The 21,044-nt window shown below is 50.2% G+C and overlaps 2 protein-coding genes across 6 annotated transcripts in view; one reads left to right on the forward strand and one right to left on the reverse strand.

Annotated features, from left to right (window-relative positions):
• The window catches only part of LBHD2 (LBH domain containing 2), a 151,720-nt gene that overhangs the window by 83,875 nt on the left and 46,801 nt on the right, over positions 1-21,044 (reverse strand). The window lies entirely within an intron of this gene.
• Positions 1-21,044, forward strand: part of CDC42BPB (CDC42 binding protein kinase beta) — a 135,733-nt gene that overhangs the window by 51,641 nt on the left and 63,048 nt on the right. For all 5 annotated transcript variants that reach the window (XM_050798354.1, XM_050798356.1, XM_050798353.1 and 2 more), the window contains exons 3-5: positions 914-997; positions 5,499-5,594; positions 9,778-9,926. In XM_050798354.1, the coding sequence (XP_050654311.1) occupies positions 914-997; positions 5,499-5,594; positions 9,778-9,926 (329 nt within the window). The remainder of the gene's footprint in view (positions 1-913; positions 998-5,498; positions 5,595-9,777; positions 9,927-21,044) is intronic.

Consider the following 21,044-nt stretch of genomic DNA (forward strand, 5'->3'; position numbering starts at 1 on the left):
ACTGCAACCTCTGCCTCCCAAGTTCAAGTTATTCTCCTGCCTCAGCCTCCCGAGTAAATGGGACTACAGGTGTACGCTACTATGCCGGGGTAGTTTTCATATTTTTAGTAGAGACGGGGTTTCACCATGTTGACCAGGCTGGTCTCAAACTCCTGACCTCAGGTGGTCCGCCCGCCTTGGCCTCCCAAAGTGCTGGGATTACAGGTGTGAGCCACAATGCCCAGCTGAATTTTTTTTTATTTTTTTATTTTTTATTTTTTTGAGACGGAGTCTCACTGCCCAGGCTGGAGTGCAGTGCCATGATCTCAGCTCACTGTAACCTCTGCCTCCCAGGTTCAAGCAATTCTCCTGCCTCAGCCTCCTGAGTAGCTGGGATTATAGAAGCACGCCACCACACCCGGCCTATTTTTTTGTATTTTTAGTAGAGATGGGATTTCACCATGTTGGACAGGCTGGTCTCAAACTCCTGGCCTCAAGTGATCCTCCTGCCTCAGCCTCCCAAAGTGCTGGGATTACAGGCATGAACCACTGTGCCCAGCATCACTTAGCTATTTTAAAATGCACAGTACATTTGTCGTTAACGACAGTTACCCTACTCTGCTGTCAAACATTAGAACTTTTTTTCTGCCTTTGTTGTAAGTGGAAATCTGCAGACGTAACCCAAAGTAGAGGGCAGTGAGCCACCACGTGCCCGCCACTCACAGTGAAGCTTTCGAATGTACAGGCAGGACCCTTCAGGCTGCGGTGGGGTCAAGTTTTGATGCATAAAAGGGCAAATCTTCATTTACGTGGAAAACTTGGCTTTCAGTCACTGCTGGGTTCGCAGGCTCCTAGGCTGTTACAGTGTAGTTCCAGCACGCTAGCCTTTTGTTCTGGGAACCACATGTTTGTTCAGCTCACATTTGCATTGCAGGTTGCTGTTGTCAAAATGAAGAATACTGAACGAATTTATGCAATGAAAATCCTCAACAAGTGGGAGATGCTGAAAAGAGCAGAGGTAAGTATGGAGCTTGAAGAGCCATACGAATGGGGTTTGGGGTGAGCAGAAAGTGACTGTGAAGCCAGCTGGGGAAAAGCTGCAGTCACCCCACAGCCCTGGGCCTCCCTTCCCCTAGGACAGAGCGAGCACTCTCTGTGGGGGAGGTCTCAGCCTCCTCCTGGCGCCTGTTGCTCCCCGCCTCAGCCATCACTCGCTTGCTGGACGCCGTTCCTGAGAGTGCACCCTCGAGAACATTGGCAGGGTTCTGTTTACTGTAAAGGCAAATAAAAAGCTTCCGGAGAGTTTTAGCATTGATTGCAATTCTGCTCCATACACAAGAGGAATGAACACATTTGGACCCTGCTCACATACAGAATGGGTCTTTAGATTCCCACCTAGAGGAGCCTCGCGGTTATAGATGAAAGTGGACCACTACTCAGCAGGCTTTGATCAGCTCCTGTTTCTTAGTTCAGTGTCAGTCTTCTTGGTGGCTGTTCCATGCCCCTGACCCCATCTCTAGAGCCACGTGCTCAGCCCCTGGTCTCCCTCTTGCCTGCCCGAGGCAGGCCAGGCCTGCTGGGGAGCCCACGCTTTTCGTCTCTGGCCATCTTGAGTTTCTGTCCTCACCTGCCCTCTATCTTCCCTCCCCTGCACTCAGAGCCCAGGCCCTTCCTGGCCAGTAGACCTGCTGCTTCCTGCTTCAGATCTGCTCTGTCCATCATGCTCCTCTCCCGTGACTCCTGCCTCTCTCTGCCAGAAGGCAGTCCCTCCTTGCAGGCTGCCATTCATCACAATGGTTTGCTGTGGCCCCGTGTGTCTCTGACCTGCCCTGAGCGAGGCCTGCGCCTGGCAGCGCTGCGGCGGCCGTAGGCTGCTCAGCCCTGTGGTCAGCGCTTGCTTCTGGAGTTGGACGCCTCTCAACGTGGCCGCCACCTCATTTTGGGAATTCCTTCTTGGGTTTCTAGACCCTCTCCTCTTATCACTGTCACCCTCCTAGTAATTTGAGGTGACCCTTTCCTCTTTGGTCCTGGAATTTGTGCCTGTGCTGCCCATGATGGTTGGCACCTTGGGCCGACAGCAGTGCAACCATTGATTTGGGCCAGATCTCTCCAAGGCCCTGGGTTTTGTTAACTTGGTGGGTGTTACCGGTTCCTTGTGACTGTCATTCTGACTTTTCCCTCCTCCGCTCAGGACCCATTTCCCCTTTCCCTGCTATGGCACACAGCACAAGGTCTCGCACCCATTTGTTGCTCACTGAGCACATGTTGGTTGACAAGAGTTAGCACCATTTTGCAGTCACTTTGGTCTCAAAATATCAGTGGCCTGTGATTGCTTCGGCTCCCTGCATCTCTCAGCTTCTGGGATGCACATGGTCTCCCTTCCTTCTTTGGGAGAAGCCTTTGCTCTCTTTGCCTCCATCCTCACTCAGTCGTCTCACCGTGTGCTTCCGCTGGGCCTGCCCTCGGCCCCAGCAGCCCTTTCCCCACCCCAAACAGGGGCAAACATGGGAATGTTGTTGGAGCAGACTTTTAGGGGGAAAAAGTAGCTACTGTTACATGAAAGTGTGGAGAGGTATAAGGTGTTTGGTATTTACCCAAATGTCATGTTAGATGAGTACATTTTAAAAGAGTAAATATTGCTGATTTAATTTGAATCTGGTTACGCAGATCCAGTTTAACTGGCATGCTCAGAAAAGTCCAAGAATGTTTGCTAGTCGTGATGATTATCCTGGAGTATGTATAATGGGCTATATGTGTGTGTAAGAGATATAAATATGGTGCTAGTTGCAAATAATTTATCTTTTTATTTTTATTTCATAGACTTACTTTAAACATTAGATTTTATAATACTGATTTACAAATGATTAAAAGCATGAATTAAACAAGAGGTTGGTAGGTAGAAGAGTTGCTAAGCAGTGTAAGTTTATAATTTTTCCACCAGGCTAGGTCTTTATTTCATCTTGTTTAAAAAATACTAAAAGTTTATCTCGGCCGGGCGCGGTGGCTCAAGCCTGTAATCCTAGCACTTTGGGAGGCCGAGACAGGCGGATCACGAGGTCAGGAGATCGAGACCATCCTGGCTAACACGGTGAAACCCCGTCTCTACTAAAAAATACAAAAAAAAAAAACTAGTCAGGCGAGGTGGCGGGCGCCTGTAGTTCCAGCTACTCGGGAGGCTGAGGCAGGAGAATGGCGTGAACCCGGGAGGCGGAGCTTGCAGTGAGCTGAGATCCGGCCACTGCACTCCAGCCCGGGCGACAGAGCGAGACTCCGTCTCAAAAGAAAAAAAAAAAAAAAGTTTCTCTCTCTGCTCCTTAGACAAAGCTGCTGGATAATACATAAGTTTCCTGTCAGCAGGTCACCCTGCGGGCAGTCCCTAGTTTAGGAATGGGTTTTTCCTAAGTGCTCTGGACAGCTGCCAGGCAGAGCTTCAGGGAGTGTCTCCTAGAGGCGTTGGCGTAGATGCCGCAGATCCCTGGGGCAGCCTCGGCCTCCTGAGCCCATGGCCTCACCTCACCTGGGACTCAGCACTCCATCCCCATTTCTTTCTGGGGGTGTGTTCCGGAAGACAGGTGGACAGGCACACCGGGGCTCAGGTTTCCTTGTAGTTGCCCCTTCACCAGGCCCTTGTGGCCGTTGGCAGAGGGGTCGTGATGATCCCAGAACTGCTGGTCTCTGCATGTCTGGACATGAGCAAGCTGCACGCTGACCCGTGTCATGTTGTCATTGGTAGAACTGGGACACAGCTGCAACAACCATTTCATTTTTTTTTTTTTTCTTTTTTGAGACAGAGTCTCTCCCTGTCGCCCAGGCTGGAGTGCAATGGTGCAATCTTGGCTCACTGCAATCTCTGCCTCCTGGGTTCAAATGATTCTCCTGCCTCAGCCTCCCGAGTAGCTGGGATTACAGGCACCCGCCACCACGCCCAGCTCATTTTTGTATTTTTAGTAGGAACAGGTTTCACCATGTTGGCCAAGCTGGTCTTGAATTCCTGACCTTGTGATCCATCCGCCTCGGCCTCCCAAAGTGCTGGGATTACAAGCATGAGTCACTGTGCGCAGCCAACCATTTCATTTTAAAAGAAAACCTTTTTTTTTTTGTTTTAGAGACAGATTCCAATCTGTTACTCTGTTGTATGGGCTGGAATACAGTGGTATGATCTCGGCTGGGCTCATCGATCCTCCCACCTCAGCCTCTTGAGTAGCTGGGACTGCAGATGGGTGCCACCACACCCAGCTAATTTTTAAGATTCTTTGTAGAGACAGGATCTCACTATGTTGCCTAGGCTGGTCTCAAACTCCTGGGCTCAAGTGATCCTCCCGCCTTGGCCTCCCAGAGTGCTGGGATTATAGCGTGAGCCACCATGGCCAGCCTGAAAGGAAAACTTTTTAAAGTTTAGAAAAGAAAACCTTGTAGAAAGAAACAAGTTTCACAGGTCACTGTGAGACTCAGCTGAGAGCCAGTCAGAACCGTGCCCTCGTGCCTCACATAGCAAGCTCTCCATAATGTACTTATATTTTTGTTAAGCTTGACAAGTTTCAAATGTAAGACAGTTTAAATCTTGTTCTATGCTCAATAAAGAAGAAATCATGTTAAAATTTTGCCAAAGGCATGGTGACTTTTTTTTTTCTTTTTTTGAGACAGTGTCGCTCTGTGGTCCAGGCTGGAGTACAGTGGTGCGATTTCGGCTCACCACAACCTCTGCCTGCTGGGTTCAGGCAGTTTTCGTGCCTCAGCCTCCTGCGTAGCTGGGATTACAGGCACCTGCCACCACACCTGGCTAGTTTTTCTAGTTTTTAGTAGAGGTGGGGTTTCATCATGTTGACACCAGGCTGGTCTTGAACTCCTGACTTCAGGTGATCCACCCACCTTGGCCTCCCAAAGTGCTAGGTTTACAGGCGTGAGCCACTGCACTCAGCCAGGCCTGGTGACTTTTAAACAGAGATGCCACCTGGGCATTAAAACTCTTCTGGAAGCCATAGCAGGATAGAGGGCAGCCTCTTGCCCTGTGCTGCTGGCTGTAGGCCTTCCTCGTGGAGTCTGTCACAATCGTGTCATCCCTATGCTGTGATTTCAGCAAACATGTGTGCCCTGTCCTGCCAGCTGCATGGCAGCTCAGCAGTGGGTATAGGGTAGAGAGGGCAGACACGTGGGGCGGCCCATGCCATCGATACTTGGCGGAGGTTGATCTGGTCAGGTGGTGCCGGGTGGGAGGCGTCTAGTCAGGAATCCACATGAGGGTGGGGTGAATCTTAAGTGTTGGCCACAGAAGTGGTGCCTGTGGGACAGCAGGGTGCAAGGGCGTCCTCAGCAGCCCTTGGAAGTGCACAGGGGGTGGGAGAGGAAGGGATGAGGGATGACTCAGCCTCCGCAGCCTCGGGGTGGTGCACAGGGAGGAGCCCAGAAGGCAGGGACACCGTGGCTGGAGCCACTGTCCCAGCAGGGACCCCGAGACTAGCAGGACGCTCTCTGACCTACTTCCCGGTGAACACAGACTGACACCCCTCATTGCCTTGCAGACCGCGTGCTTCCGAGAGGAGCGCGACGTGCTGGTGAACGGCGACTGCCAGTGGATCACCGCGCTGCACTACGCCTTTCAGGACGAGAACCACCTGGTAGGTTGCACGGCCGGAGACTCGGTCAGGGCATTCCTCTGGCTTTATTCCTTTATGCTGTCACTAAAAATTCAGTAAGACAACATGGAGCTGGCGTTTTAAAAATGTGTATTGGACTGGATAAGACAGAGGGGCTTGTTTTCATACAGTAATTGTCAGGTAGAACCTGTGAAAGTAAGGACTTTGTTTTTTTCTAATCACTAGAGAAGCTGATTAGTTCGTTTGCTGGGTTTGTTACTTTTTAATCAGCTGGGAGTTTGAAACTCTTTGAATCTTGGATTATTGGGAATAAGGAACCGCAGTGGGGATTCAGCCATATGGACGTTTTTGCCTCCGTCTCATCTCGGGCTGAGTCGGGGAGTGCCTCTCGCGTGCCTGCAGTCCTCCTGTCGTCCCGCAGTGGGGCAGCTGCCCCAGGCCCTTCTGACAGGTTTTAGGTGACTCTTGGTCTCCACACCGCCTGTTTATTTATCTGACTTAAACAGGGCTTGCTTTCAGGACGGACGGACCAGCCTCGTGGCGCACATGCGTGTGTTCACCTCCACTGCACTCTAAGGCAGCTGACTTAGCGGTGAAGGGGAAACCAGCCCTTGGTCTCGGCCACTGAGTGGCCCGCAGACCACCTCGTTCAGGACTTGTTATTCCTAGAATGACTCTCCAGGTTTGCCTGAACCTAAAAGTGTCCACTGCTGGAGCTCTGGGTGGACGGGACACGTGCAGACTTCAGAGAGGCAGGTCTGAGCCCGACTCATTCCCAGTGGCACCGTTTCTGCAGCGGTGGCGAGAGGGGTGTGGTCGCTGTGGTCACCGAACCTCAGGGCAGGGACCTGAGGCTTCCTTTTCCACGACAGCCAACGCATGTGTCCACCTGAAGCTCCTGGGTTGTGCGCTCCACTGGTTCACAGCAGAAGGAGTAGTGTCGGATCCTTCCATTCACCCTGAGTAATCCTTGAAGCATCAGAGAAAGCCCTGAGATTTGAACACCCAGGATTAGAGAAAAGGGTGTGCTGATTATTTAGACTTTACATATATGTGTCTGCCCAGCAGAGGGGGCAGCTGGTGTTTGTTGACCACTTAGGACATTTCAGGCCCACAGGGGTCCCCGTCAGGCTTCCCAATGACCCAGTGATTCCACCGTTTCATAAGGGGGTGTCTGGGGCAGACAGAGGCAAAGTCACTTGCCCAGAGTGACCACATGGATGACAGCCCCTGTGTCCCAGTCCCAGATCCAGCCTGGCAAGCAGGTTCCGGGTCCTCTGGGGCCATCTCCACATAAACCCCTGCCCCCCACTTCCTGCTCAGTGTCCCTGCTCCTGGGAGCCTGGTGGACTGTCTCCAGTTCATTTCCACTTTTGGTAAGAACTGAGTGAAGTTTCTAAGGAGTACAGGCAACTGGGATCTGTACGAAGGAAGATAATGCTGCTTGTTTTGTTTCTAATATTTTTCTGAAATTAGCATGCTGCCATCTAAAATGTTAGGTGTTGCCGGGTATATTCTGAGTTAAGACACATCAGTTAGGAGCCCCTGTGAAGATTCCATGTCCTCAAGGTTTTGGAGTTGCCCGGGTAGAAGTACCATGAAAATGAAGGACGACAGAACAAAGGCGAGGCCTCGGAGGCTTTCTGGCCCGTGTCTGCGGGGCCGGCTTCTGCGGTGCACACCTGCCACCTTGAGCGGGGGCTTTGAGGGTTAGGCCAGTTCCTCTTCCTATGGTTGTGAGGCTGGCCCGAGTGCAGGCTGGTGTCAGGTGCCTCTCATAGTGATAGGGAAACGTGGTTCCTCTGGCCACCCACGGGTTCGGGGTGGGTTCTGCTACAGTTTGTGTTGGAGCTATCTCGCGGAGTTTTATCAAAGTTAGACCTGTTTGACTGCTAACTGAAACTTACTGGCTTAACTCAGCACCCCGCGTTCTATGACAGGACAGGCGAGGTCTGGTTCTCATTCTGGAGTGGGTCTCTGCCGCCTACCTCACGAGCTCCCGCGTTAGCTTTCCTCACAGACCGTGTTCCGGGAGACCGTTGATCAGACCCAGTGCTGCTGTAGGATGCTCCTGCTCATCTTAGAGTTCTAGGCAGACGTGGACACGGCTGGGGCTCAGCTAGTAAGGGCTTGACTCAACCCCACGGCTTTCTTCAGGGGCCCGAGGGCCTGGCCCTTCGCCCTTCGTTCACTGCATCTCCCTGGCCCCGTGTGTGTGTGTCAGCTGCCGGGGCGTCTCCCTCTGGAACGCCTGCAGTGTGTATCCACCGCCCCTTCTCCATTGCCCTCCGCACACAGCGGCACCTCCATGCCTGGGCTTCTGAACGTAGTTGGGGAACATCACCCACCCACTGCTCTGAGAGTGGGGCTGCAGCCCCCACTGTGTCCGGCCCTCCCCATTTGGCAGGCTCCAGTGTGCCACTGCCACTTTCCTCCTAGCCGCTTTGCATGCACTCCTTCATCTGGAGCACAGCCCCGGCTCTCCTCAGGCCTTTGCTTGGCAGCCTCTGGCCGGGGCACCTCACCAGGGGACCTGCGGTCGGCTGGCACTCACCACTGCCTGCTCTCCGTGCTGGCCATGGTCTCTCCCGCCCCCAGTGTGAGCTCCGCTGAGCCAGGGACCTTGCTGTCTCGTGCATGCCAGTGCCCCTGCTGCCAGAGGGGCCAACAGGGCCACGGTGAGGGTGCACAAGCAAATGAACAAACTGAAAAACTCCGCGGGGAGGGACAGGCAGTGCCTGAGCCAGGGCAGGGAGGCTGAGGCTGCCCTCGGCGGCGGCTTGAGGAAGGCTCCACAGGGCGGGACAGCTGTGGCGAGGCTTGGAAGGGATGAGAGTTTGCTGGTAAAGATTCTTTTGAGAGCAAGGACCTAAAACGAAGGCTTTTGTCATTTCCTCTCATCTAGCTGGGCCCCTCCCTTTCTCAGACAAGCCCACCGATGGGCGCTTCCCTTCCTTTGGAGACACGCAGTCTGGTTGGATGTGATGGGCGTGGAGTCTGACTGTTGGGCCCAGGTCTTTGCTCTGTCCTTGCCTGCTGGGCAACCCTGGGCCCATCCCCAAGCCTCCCGTGTTGATGGGGTCTTGGTGCCGGAGGTGAGGGTAGGTGGGAGCGTGAACAGGACAGCACTGGCCTGCGTCTCACAGCCTGGGCCCAAGCGTAGGCCTTCATGGTGACAAGCTGATATGATTAGGTTCTCAATAAATACTACAGGGTCACTGCCCCAGCTGATAAACAGGGCGTTTCCTCCCTGTGTGGGTTGATTAAAAGCTAGCTGTCCAGACCAGAGCGTCCATCTCATCACAGGAAATTTGCACCAAGGAAGGCAGCGCCTGTGAGGTGCAGGCCACGTGCTTCCCCAGCAGTCCCTGAGGCGCAGTGGCCCCAGAGGTGGAGGTGTTGGCTGCCACCCTGACTCTGGCTGTGATGGTCTTGCCTGTCCTGGGCCTCTCTGACCTGTGAGATCTCCCCACTGGGGCCTCCACAGACTGTGGGCTTTGTGGTCTGAACTTTCTAAGTGCTGCAAGAGACAGGCTGTCCTCAGGCAGAGCTCCACAGAGGCTCACCTCGGGGTCGCCCACTCCGAGCACACGGCTGGCCCGGTGGGGAGGGAACTAGTAGGGAAGTGACGGGTTCAGCCCTGTTAGCAGATATTTTTTCTTCCGTTACTCCAATTTCTACTTAAGCAGGAGCTTTTCTGAGGTTTCTGTTGGAGTGAACCTATAAGTAATTATTTTTCGGCTCTTTTGTGATGTAATCTTTCCAATAAGAGCTGCTGATACCATGTGTCACGTGATGTTAGATACTTCGCCTCCCTCCTGTGGTCTGGTCCGTAACATGAGGGCCTGGAGAATTATTTTTAAACCCATAGGATTGATGGGCTATTAACTGTGCTTCTGCTTTGGGTCACTAGCTTTTAGAGTGCCCTCTCCAACATGAAACCCTTTCATCATTCCTCGCATTGATTAAATACACCGCTTACTGAAGTCCGCTCTCTGCCACATGCACACCTGAAGATGGCAGCATCGTGGATGCATCAGGGCATGCCTTCCAGAAGGAGGGTCTCGGGTGACAGAAGAGCAGCTGAGATGCCACGAGCCAGACCTGGAGCCTGAGAACCTCACCATGAAAGGCTGGCCTTTAATTGTCAGGTTTGGTGGTGACTAAATGTGGTATTCTCTCCCCTTCTCTTTGCAATTTGTAGTACTTAGTCATGGATTACTATGTGGGTGGTGATTTACTGACCCTGCTCAGCAAATTTGAAGACAAGCTTCCAGAAGATATGGCGAGGTTCTACATTGGTGAAATGGTGCTGGCCATTGACTCCATCCATCAGCTTCATTACGTGCACAGGTAACCAGCTTCTGATATATTTTATGGAAACCACGTTTAATTGTTAAAATAATCCTTTCAGAGCTCCCAAGTCCAGGCCACCCCAGGAAGCCGTGTAGGTCGTGAGTCCCCACAATGAGCTGCCGCAGCACAGACTGATTTGCCCACATCACTGTCTTCCAGCCCCAGCACCCAGTGGATTCCAGCTCTCATTGTTGCAGTTGTGATGGTCTAACTCCTGTCAGCTGAAGCCACTGTGTCTTTTGACATTTATTTGACATTGACTCAACCTCTCCCCGCCCAAGACCCCCTCCCTAAAATGCCGGTGCTCCCTGGGACTCATGTGGGGCCTGGGGGTCCTCTGTCTCCACTGCCCAAGACCCCCTCCCTGAAATGCCTGTGCTCCCTGGGGCTCACATGGGGCCCGGGGGTCCTCTCTCTCTACCGCCCGATACCCCCTCCCTAAAATGCCGGTGCTCCCTGGGACTCGTGGTACCTGGGGTCCTCTCTCTCTACCGCCCGATACCCCCTCCCTAAAATGCCGGTGCTCCCTGGGACTCGTGGTGCCTGGGGTCCTCTCTCGCTACCGCCCGATACCCCCTCCCTAAAATGCCGGTGCTCCCTGGGACTCGTGGTACCTGGGGTCCTCTCTCTCTACCGCCCGATACCCCCTCCCTAAAATGCCGGTGCTCCCTGGGACTCACATGGGGCCCGGGGGTCCTCTGTCTCTACCGCCCGATACCCCCTCCCTAAAACGCCGGTGCTCCCTGGGACTCGTGGTGCCTGGGGTCCTCTCTCTCTACCGCCCGATACCCCCTCCCTAAAATGCCGGTGCTCCCTGGGACTCACATGGGGCCCGGGGGTCCTCTCTCTCTACCGCCCGATACCCCCTCCCTAAAACGCCGGTGCTCCCTGGGACTCGTGGTGCCTGGGGTCCTCTGTCTCTACCGCCCGATACCCCCTCCCTAAAATGCCGGTGCTCCCTGGGACTCAAGGTACCTGGGGTCCTCTGTCTCTACCGCCCGATACCCCCTCCCTAAAATGCCGGTGCTCCCTGGGGCTCATGTGGGGCTCGGGATCCTCTGTCCCTACCACCCTGAAATGCCTCGTATGGGGCCTGGGGCCCTCTATCTCCACATCTTTCTCAACTCTGCTCTTCTCTGTGCCATGCTGACCCCTGAAGGGCCCCAGGAAACACAAAGGAAAGATGGGCTTGAGGAAGAGGCTTCCGTCACTACGACATGCAGGACTTGAGCTGAGAGAGCGTGTGGGGCAGAAGCCTGAAGCAGCTCCCTCTCCTGCTCTCCGGGGCCCCCTCTCCCTTCTCCGCTGGGAGGGCAGCTCCCCAGTGACTCAGCCGCTGAGTCCACGTCTTCGCCTCCCTCTTGTCCTGAGACTCAAAGATTCAGTCCTGTGGTTTGTTTTGGTTTTTGTTTTTAAAAACTAGTTTTACTTGTGTGTTTATTACAAGATAATTTTATGGTAATAGGTTTAAAAAGTCAAACAGTTCTATAAAGCCTCCAACCAAAACCAAGCCCAGCCCTGGCACCACTGATTATACTTGGTCAGATAACTATTGTAAACTTGTAAAATTACTTTTCCAGCATCTACCTTCATGTGTCTTAAGTCACAGGTTTATATTGCTGATTTCTTTCTTTTCTTTTTTGGCTTTAGATCACATCTGTTAAATTGAAATTGTAACTCTTTTACATAATTACCTCTTTCTCTCTCTCACCCATCTCTCCCACATATACTTCCAAACTCTCTTCCCTTCTCCCACATCATCCTTTTTATTTTTATTTTGGTATATTTTTTAGGATGGAGTCTTGCTCTGCCACCCAGGCTGGAGTGTAGTGACGTGATTTCACTCACTGTAGCCTCTGCCTCCTGGGTTCAAGAGATTCTCCTGCCTCAGGCTCCTGAGTAGCTGGGACTACAGGTGCCCACCACCTTGCCCGGCTAATTTTTTTTTTTTTTTTTTTTGAGACGGAGTCTCGCTCTGTCGCCCAGGCTAGAGTATGGGGGCGCCATCTCGGCTCACTGCAAGCTCCGCCTCCCGGGTTCACACCATTCTCCTGCCTCAGCCTCCTGAGTCGCTGGGACTACAGGGGCCCACCACCACGCCCAGCTAATTTTTTGTATCTTTTAGTAGAGATGGTGTTTCACAATGTTAGCCAGGCTGGTCTTGATCTCCTGACCTCGTGATCCACCTGCCTCAGCCTCCCAAAGTGCTGGGATTACAGGCATGAGCCACTGCGCCCAGCCTAATTTTTTTTCATTTTTAGTAGAGATGGGAGTTTGCCACTTTGGCCAGGCTGGTCTTGAATTCCTGATCTCAAGTGATCCACCCACCTCAGCCTCCCAATGTGCTGGGATTACAGGCGTGAGCCACCGCGCCCAGCCCCACATCATCCTGATTAGTATGGTTAAAAACTATCCTTTTAGCTGTGGTTCAGTCAGCGTTTGGTGTTGATAATGCTATGACTGTGTAACTATGACAGCAGTGTTGTAGTTGAGAACTACACTTATATAAACTTTTGCTTTCTCTGGAGTTGATAATTGCCTTGCTTTTTGTTAGTTTTTTTTTGTAGCTGTCACTAATTTGTCCCCAGATATTATGGCCACGTTACGAAGCTCTGTACCCGGACATGCATCGGGTAGTCTCGGTCTGGTTTTCCTTGGCGCTGTCCCTTCCATCGTTCCCCTCCTCTCTTCCGCATTGGTTCCTCGTTTGTTCTGTGCTACACTCATTCTGAGATGGCTTTTCAAGTGCAGAGATTCCCTCTCCCTTTCTGGGATTGGCTCCCTGGTTTTACGAGTCATTCATTTTTCTTTTTCTTGGCTTTTAGTTTGGCTTGGTAGCGCATGTCCTTCAGTGGTATCTGGAACGGGGGTATATGAGACAGTTTTTTGAGATCAGTGTCTTAACTCCGTGTGTGTCTGTGACTGGTGCTTTATCCAGTGTGGAGTTTTTGGTTGTAAACCACTTTCCCTTTGGAACTTTGCAGGCATCACGTGTGTCTGTGCCTTCTGCCCTGAGGCTGCTCTGGAGAGGTGGGAGGCCATTGTGGTCTCCCTGGCTTTGTGTTCTGAGCTGTAGGCCTGTGCTCAGGCCCCCTCCGTGGTGATCAGGAGGCTTTCCCAAGCAGACACAGCCCCTCCTGCGTGGGGAGCGAGGGCGCCGCTGAGTTACAGCTCTTCCATCTTGCTGGAGTGCTGCCGTGTTGCTAGAGGAGGAAGTTGAGGCTAGAGAGGTGGGCGCCTTGCCTCAGCCATGCTGCTGATGGCTTACACCTCCCAGTGCACAGGGAGCTGTCCTGAAAGAACAGACACTCGTTTAGTGTGATGAGATTGTGGACATTGCTTCTCTTTCTTTCCTTTTAAAAAATACATTTCTTAACGTAGTTATGCCTGCTTTTATAAGTTAGTATAAGGTTTTATTGATTGATTGACTAAGATGGAGTCTCACTCTTGTTAACCAGGCTGGAGTGCAATGGCACGATCTCGGCTCACCGCAATCTCCACCTTCCAGGTTCAAGCAACTCCTGCCTCAGCCTCCCGAGTAGCTGGGATTACAGGCATGCACCACCATGCCTGGCTAATTTTGTATTTTTAGTAGAGACAGGGTTTCTCCATGTTGGTCAAGCTGGTCTAGGACTCCTGACCTCAGGTGATCCACCCACCTCGGCCTCCCAAGGTGCTGGGATTACAGGCGTGAGCCACTGCGTCCAGCCCATAAGTTAGTATAGTTTTTAACAGTTAGATTTATACTCTCTTCTTGGTAGAACTTAATTCACAATAGAGAAATAAGTGTCTTTGTATTTATCACAGATCTCCAGGGAAATTAGTTTGACCACCTTTTTAATTGTTTTCTCCCCCTAAATAGAAAGTGTTCTCCTCATTCCTTTTTTTTTTTTTTTTTTTCTTTTTTTGAGACGGAGTCTCGCTCTGTCGCCCAGGCTGGAGTGCAGTGGCGCGATCTCGGCTCACTGCAAGCTCTGCCTCCTGGGTTCACGCCATTCTCCTGCCTCAGCCTCCCGAGTAACTGGGTCTACAGGCGCCCGCCACCGCGCCCGGCTGCTGTTTTGTATTTTTAGTAGAGACGGGGTTTCTTTCACCGTGTTAGCCAGGATGGTCTTGATCTCCTGACCTCGTAATCCGCCCGCCTCGGCCTCCCAAAGTTCTGGGATTAAAGGCGGGAGCCATCCTCATTCTCTTAATTGGCTGTGTAGAAGCTTTGCTCAGTCGTTTGACCTCCAGGCTTAGTAGACATCAAAATATGTAATTTTTAAAACTTTATTTTTCCCCCCAAATTAACTCATTATTCAGACTGAGTGCCCAGATGCAATCTAAAAATAGAGATGTTTCTAGGAGGCTTGTCTTACCCCAGTCTCAGGTGGGGACATTGTGAACATTTGGTGGGGTCAGAAAGAAATGTCATTGGCGCCAGAGTGGTGCCGCTGGCCGATGTAACTGTGTGGTTTGGAGCCTGTGCCACTGCGCTGCCGCTTGGGCCCCTTCCTGTGGTTGGTTAGGTGCTGCCAGGATTCCATCCCGCCAGGCGGGGGTCTGCAGCTTTCATAGCTGCTGCCTGGCTTCTGCAGCTGGACCCCAAAAGCTTTCTGGGTGAGGAGATCAGTGGGAGACCAGGACCCAGCGTGTGCCCCTCACAGGTTTGTACAGCTCCTTCCTGAGAGATCAGCCCCTGGTGATATCAGGAAAGGCAGAGATCACGAATGGCACAAAGTGTTTCAGAGAGAGAGAACACTGGCCAGACACAGTGGCTCACGCCTGTAATCCCAGTACTTTGGGAGGCCAAGGCAGGTGGATCACCTGAGGTCAGGAGTTCAAGACCTGCCTGGCCAACATGGTAAAACCCTGTCTCTACTAAAAATACAAAAAATTAGCCAGGCTTAGTGATGAGCACCTGTACTCCCAGCTACTCAGGAGGCTGGGGCGGGAAAATCACTTGAACGCGCGAAGTGGAGTTTGCAGTGAGCCGAGATCGTGCCATTGCACTCCAGCCTGGGCAACAAGAGCGAAACTCTGTCTCAAAAAAAAAAAAAGAGAGAGAGAGAACATCACATCCCCAAAGAGAGAGCAGAGAGTGTAGTGTGTGAACAAAATAAGAACAGAATACAAATTTTAAGAAAAAGAATATGTAGAAAACAAAAAGTCTTGGAAAATAAAAGCTAAAGTAAAAAGTTCAGTGGAAGAGGCAGAAGATGAAGTAGAGGAAATTGGCAAAAAGAAAAAAAAAGAAAAAAAAAACCTCGGAGAGAAGATCTGGTGGTCAGGGTGGCTCTGGGGCCACTCCCCAGGTGGTGGGCTGTGTGCTCCGGAGGCTGAGGCGCACCTGCTGTGGGAATCAGACTTCTGTTGGTTTTGCAGCTGGAAGCTCCACAAGGGGAATGGTTGGAAGCAGGAGTTGACATCACTCAGAAATGGGACGGTGAGGGACAGAAGCAGCCTCCCTTTTCAGTGTGTCAGAGGAAGAGCTGGAAGGGAGAAATAAAGCCTGCAGTTCACCAGGGCTCTTTCACCCCCACCTGCTGGATGCCACTGATGTTAGCTGGAATCTCAGCAGTGGGAAAAAAAGGCACTTGGGGAAGCCTAGAGCTGCTGCTCAGTCCTGTGCCTGACTCTCCCCTGAGGATGCCACTGCTCCCTGGTTTTAGCAGAGAATGGACACAGGCGGTCCCAGCACAGTGGTCCATGGGGACCATCAGCTCTCTCAGTTGGCCTGGGGACCACCTGCCCATCTAAAGGCCTCGCGGTTGGGAGCAATAGGCCAGCCCTTGCCTTGAACCTTCAGTGCTCTTCTGCCAGGAGAGCTTTCCTCACACAAACAGCAAGTTCACTTAAAAAAAATAAAATCAACCCCCACCACGTATTTTAAATACAGAATTCTACTGCACAGATGACGCCCAGAGCCTGCAAATGGCCAGCAGTTGAAGGCCCCTGGAAGGTACACAAGGAAGATGGCCTGCCTGAGACCCCTCCGCAGCCTGTCTTCTCAGAGTGTGCCGGTGTCGGTGGTCCTGGGGTGGCCCCTGGAAAAACATCCGTATTTTTTAGGGAATTCCTGGCAGCCACGTCCTGTTTAGCCTGGACTCTGGTCGTTGTATTTCTGCTAACTCGGTCCATAGAACACCTGTTGTGGCGTGTCTCGGGGTCTCCTTACTCTCTTCTGTGTCTTCCTAGCCTGTCTCAGGCCACTTGGAACATTTGTGTGTATGTGAAATTACGGTTATTTGCCTTAAACATTTTCCTGTGTAATCATTTCGCTATTTCTCTGTGAATTGTCCTGCCTTCCATTCCCAAACCATAAAAATGAAGCCCAATCTAAATAAAGTAGTCTCATTGTCCTTGTCTTTAATCCGTTTCTTCCTGGCAGCCAGTTACAGAGCTTGTTGCAGAACCTCCTTGAGCTTCTCTTCATACTTGGTCCTGTATGCGTTGCTTCAAGTCTTCCTTGTCATAAAACTGGTCCTCTTTTATTTACATGGGTGGCTCACAGAAGGGAGTGGAGGCCAGAGGCCATGGTGAAAGGTTTGTGAGTTCGAGTGAGCACCTCCGAGCACCCTGGTCATGGGGAGGGCAGGAGGAGGGGGTGGGTCTGCTCCTGCTTCCAGGAGTGTTGGTCTTTATTTCCATGCCCTTCCTCCCTCCTTTCCTCCATCCTTCCATCCTCTCGTCTTTCCAGCTCTCCCTCTCTCTTTCTGCCTTGCCCGCTTTTTTCATGAGAAAGGATTGCAGAAAAACTCGTGGACATGGGAGAGTCTATTAGATGTCCCCAAAAGTGCTGTTAATGGACGTGCTCTTGGCCAGAAGCCTCGCATCCCGTGTGGAGCAGCTGGTTGAGAACCCACCTGCAGCATCAGGTGCGGCGTCAGCACGCCCTCTGCACGCAGTCTCCAGAGCTGCCATACCTCGAAGGAGGCAGATAGATACCTGCCTTTCTTCCCAACACTGGTGGAGTCTGTTGGGAAGGGAACGTAGTATATATAATGTATGAAGAAGAATTTGTTCCTCTGAAGCAAATTTAATTGAGATGTATTTAAATAAGTGTAGTAGACACTTCCAAGAAAGAGGATTTTTATTAATGAAAATAATAGGTTCAGCAGATGGGCCAGGCGCGGTGGCTCACGCCCGTAATCCCAGCACTTTGGGAGGCTGAGGTGAGTGGATTGCTTCAGCTCACAAGTTCAAGACCAGCCTTGCCAACATGGCAAAATCCCTTCTCTACTAAAAATACAAAAACTAGCTGGGCATGGTAGCGCACCCCTGTAATCCCAGCTACAAGGGAGGCTGAGGTATGAGAATCGCCTGAAAACCCAGGGAGTCAGAGGTTGCAGTGAGCTGAGATTGTGTCACTGTACTCCAGTCTGGGTGACAGAGTGAGGCTCTGTCTCAAAAAATATATATATATATATTTATATATATATATACACACACGTGTATATATATTCAGCAGATGTTTTCATTTTGATTTTTTTCTTTCAGACTTAAAGATTTTGTGTCAGTCAAAGCTGCTAAAGTAATGTGAGACAAAAATTGTTTTTGAATTCTAACGTACTCGCTCCCCAGAGGTCATCACCGCTCATCCCCCACAGTGCTATGCAGAACTTTCCACTGTGACAGAATGTTCTAGATCTGCATTGTTCAACACGGTAGCCCCAGCCACATGTGGCTCATGAGCACTCGAAACATGGCTGGTGCAACAGAAGAACTGAATTCTGTATTTTATGTAATTTACATTAATTTGAGTTTGAATAATCCTGTGTGGCTAGGGGCTACCGTGTTAGACAGTGAGGTTCTGGAAGCGTGAATCAGCTTTGCCTGTTTTAAAATACTGTATATATGGAATCATATTACATGTGTATTCTTTTAAAAGTTTTCTTTTTAAATAATGTTTCAAATAATTTCAAACCTAAAAAGTTTCAGTCTTATACAAGGGTTGCAAGAATGGCACAAAAAGCACCCATATACCTTTAATCAGATTCACTTATTGTTAATATTTCGGCTCCTGTTACAGATTCCCCCCCGCCACATGTGTACATACACACAGAGATTTTTCCTGACCCGTCTAAGAATAAGCTGCACGTACCAAGAGCATTTACCCCTAAATTCTTTCTTATGCTACTCATACCTAACCTTATCCTCTTTGCTCAAATTTTATCAGTTGACCCAGGGGCATCTCTTAGAGTATTTCCTTCCCCCAGTACAGAATCCAGTCCAGGATCACGTGGCATTTCATTGTCATGTCTTCTTTAATCTCTTTTAATCTAGAATAGTTCCTCATCCTTTCTTTGTTATGACAGTGGCACGTTGGAAGAACACTGATGTGTTTGGAGAATACAGTGTCCCTTGCCTTTTCAATGGAAGACTTCTCAGTTTCACTTGGTCTAATGTTTTCTCCTGATAGATTGAGATGATGTGTTCCTTCCTCTTGGAATGTGTGTGTGTAAATATATCGTGTCCTTCTCAGGGTGTCATATCCAGAGGTGTACAATATCCATCAGCCCCTCAGTGGTGATCAAATCCATCACCCAGTTAAGATTTTGTTCGATTTTTCTGCTATATAGTTTTTTCCCTGTGGAGAGATACTTTTAAGACCATGCAAATATCCTCTTCTTCTTTAAAATTTCCTCCCAAGATGTAGTATCCACTAATGATTTTTGCCTGGACCAGTCTTTGCATGGTTGCAAACTGACTTACAAACTCCAGACCCAGCACACTGGCCAGTCATCATCCGGCTTTCTGCTCTAAGGAAGCACCTCCCTTCTCCCTGCTTGTTGGTCTATTTATGATCAGTATGGATACATGGATCCTTTTTTCTCGCGGTGATTTATAATTCACTATCTTAGTTATTTTTGTGCTGAAATTGGCCCATATTTGGCATTCTAGCTGACTCCTGTGTTTGCGCTGTGCCTCGTCACTTTTTGGGGATGTCCTTAGTTTCTGTCATCCTGTACCTTCTATCCCCACTCCATTGTTTCTCAGAAGAGCTCAAGGCGTTTTAGTGGGGAGCGGCTTTGAAGACCAAGTTCTGGGTGCTGGGCGTGCGCATTACTATGGGGTCGTCTGCTTCTAGGCCCCTCAGTGCACAGAGGTAGTAACAGAGGTATATGCATGTTCATGGACACTTGCGTCTACCTGTGCATACTTGGGAATCACGAGTTAACTTCTTGGCTTCCTCCCTTTCCAGATTTTTGTCTTCCTCCTACTGAAACTGTGACTCCCAGCAATGTTGGTACAGGGACTCACTTGCTCAGTCCTGTGATGTGTCTAAAATAGCTTTAGAATTGCTCTGCCCATGCCGTCACAGAAACAAACCTGCCAAAAAGAGTTCTGGGCCTGTGTGCAGTTCTCCCCCATCTCATGGGGACCGCACCCCTCGCCTGCAGTAATTCTTTGTTTATAAGTCACTTAGATTTGTTTTGTTTTGTTTTAACCCCAGCTGCCCCTTCACTGTTGTTATTTATTTGAAATACAGTTGGATTCATTGGTTTGAATCAGTTTTCCATTTTAGACTTCCCTTCCGCCTTTGTTGATTCAGTTTTATTCTTTGACTGTGTAGGATGTTAGCATGCTTCCAAAACACCAAACTGCATGAAGTTGTACTCAGAGAAGCGGTCACCCCTTCCTTATCCTGCCCACCTCCGCCGGCAACCCAGGATCGGTAGCCAGTCTGCTGTCTTCTGCTGTCATCCGTGCAGACGTTTTCTTGTTTCTCCTTTGTTAAGCAAAAGATGGCATGCTAAATGTGTGCTTTGCGTCTTTAAAAACGTCAGTGATGTATCCTGTAAATCATTCTAGATCAATTCATGGAGCTCTTCATTCTTTTTTTTTTTTTGAAACGGAGTTTCGCTCTTGTTGCCCAGGCTGGAGTGTAGTGGGGTACGATCTCGGCTCACTGCAACCTCTGCCTCCTGGTTTCAAGTGAGTCTCCTGCCTCAGCCTCCTGAGTAACTGGGATTACAGGCGCCTGCCCCCACGTCCAGCTAATTTTGTATTTTTTGTAGAGATGGGGTTTCTCCATGTTGGTCAGGCTGGTCTCGAATTCCCGACCTCAGGCGATCTGCCTGCCTTGGCCTTCCAAAGTGCTGGGATTACAGGCGTGAGCCACCACACCCAGCCTGCTTCTTCATTCTTTTTTATGTTTTCCTTGCAGCTTTGCCAACCGTATATTTTCAGACTTTTGTATTTTTGCCCTCTGATGGGTGAGAGATGGTATACAATTGTAGTTTTCTTTTTCACCTTTCTCGTGATGTTGACCATCATGTTTGTATTTTTGTGTGCAGGCCTATGTGAGTTGTTTCATGGGTTTTACCCTTTTCTTATGGATTTCTGGGCTTTTTTCCCCCAATTCTTAAAGAAGTATTTGCTTTTCATTTGTGATATATATTACAAATATTTTTCCCCAGTTTGCCATTTGTTTTTTGATGTGGTTCATTGTGGTTTTTTGCCACACAGATTTTTAAAAATTTTTGTATGTAATTGAATGAGAAATCCTTTTCTTACTCCCAGAAAAAGAAAACCCATGTGTTGGTTTTTTTTTGGCGGGGGAGGGGTTGTTTTGTTTTGTTTTTCAGTATTTTTAGTTTTTCATTCATATAGTTTAGTCTGTTCCGTGTGGAGCTTGGGTCTGTTTCAGGTTTGTTCTTATATATGGCACAAAGAAGCGTTCTAATTTTATGGGGTTGGTTTTTTTTGTTTGTTTGTTTGTTTGTTTGTTTGTTTTTGAGACAGAGTCTCGCTCTGTCGCCCAGGCTGGAGTGCAGTGGCGCGATCTCAGCTCACTGCAAGCTCCGCCTCCCGGGTTCACGCCATTCTCCTGCCTCAGCCTCCCGAGTAGCTGGGACTACAGGCGCCCGCCACCTCACCCGGCTAGTTTTTTGTATTTTTAGTAGAGACGGGGTTTCACTGTGTTAGCCAGGATGGTCTCGATCTCCTGACCTTGTGATCCATCCACCTCGGCCTCACAAAGTGATGGGATGGCAGGAGCCACTGTGCCCGGCCCTGATTTTATCTTTAAATGGCTCTCCAGTTGTCACACCACCAACTTATTAAGTCTATCTTTGCCCCAGTGATTTGTATTATCTTTGTCCTGTACTTGATTTCTTTATGTAGTTG

This window comes from Macaca thibetana, chromosome 7, assembly GCF_024542745.1.
Source record: "Macaca thibetana thibetana isolate TM-01 chromosome 7, ASM2454274v1, whole genome shotgun sequence".
Classification (NCBI taxonomy): domain Eukaryota; kingdom Metazoa; phylum Chordata; class Mammalia; order Primates; family Cercopithecidae; genus Macaca; species Macaca thibetana.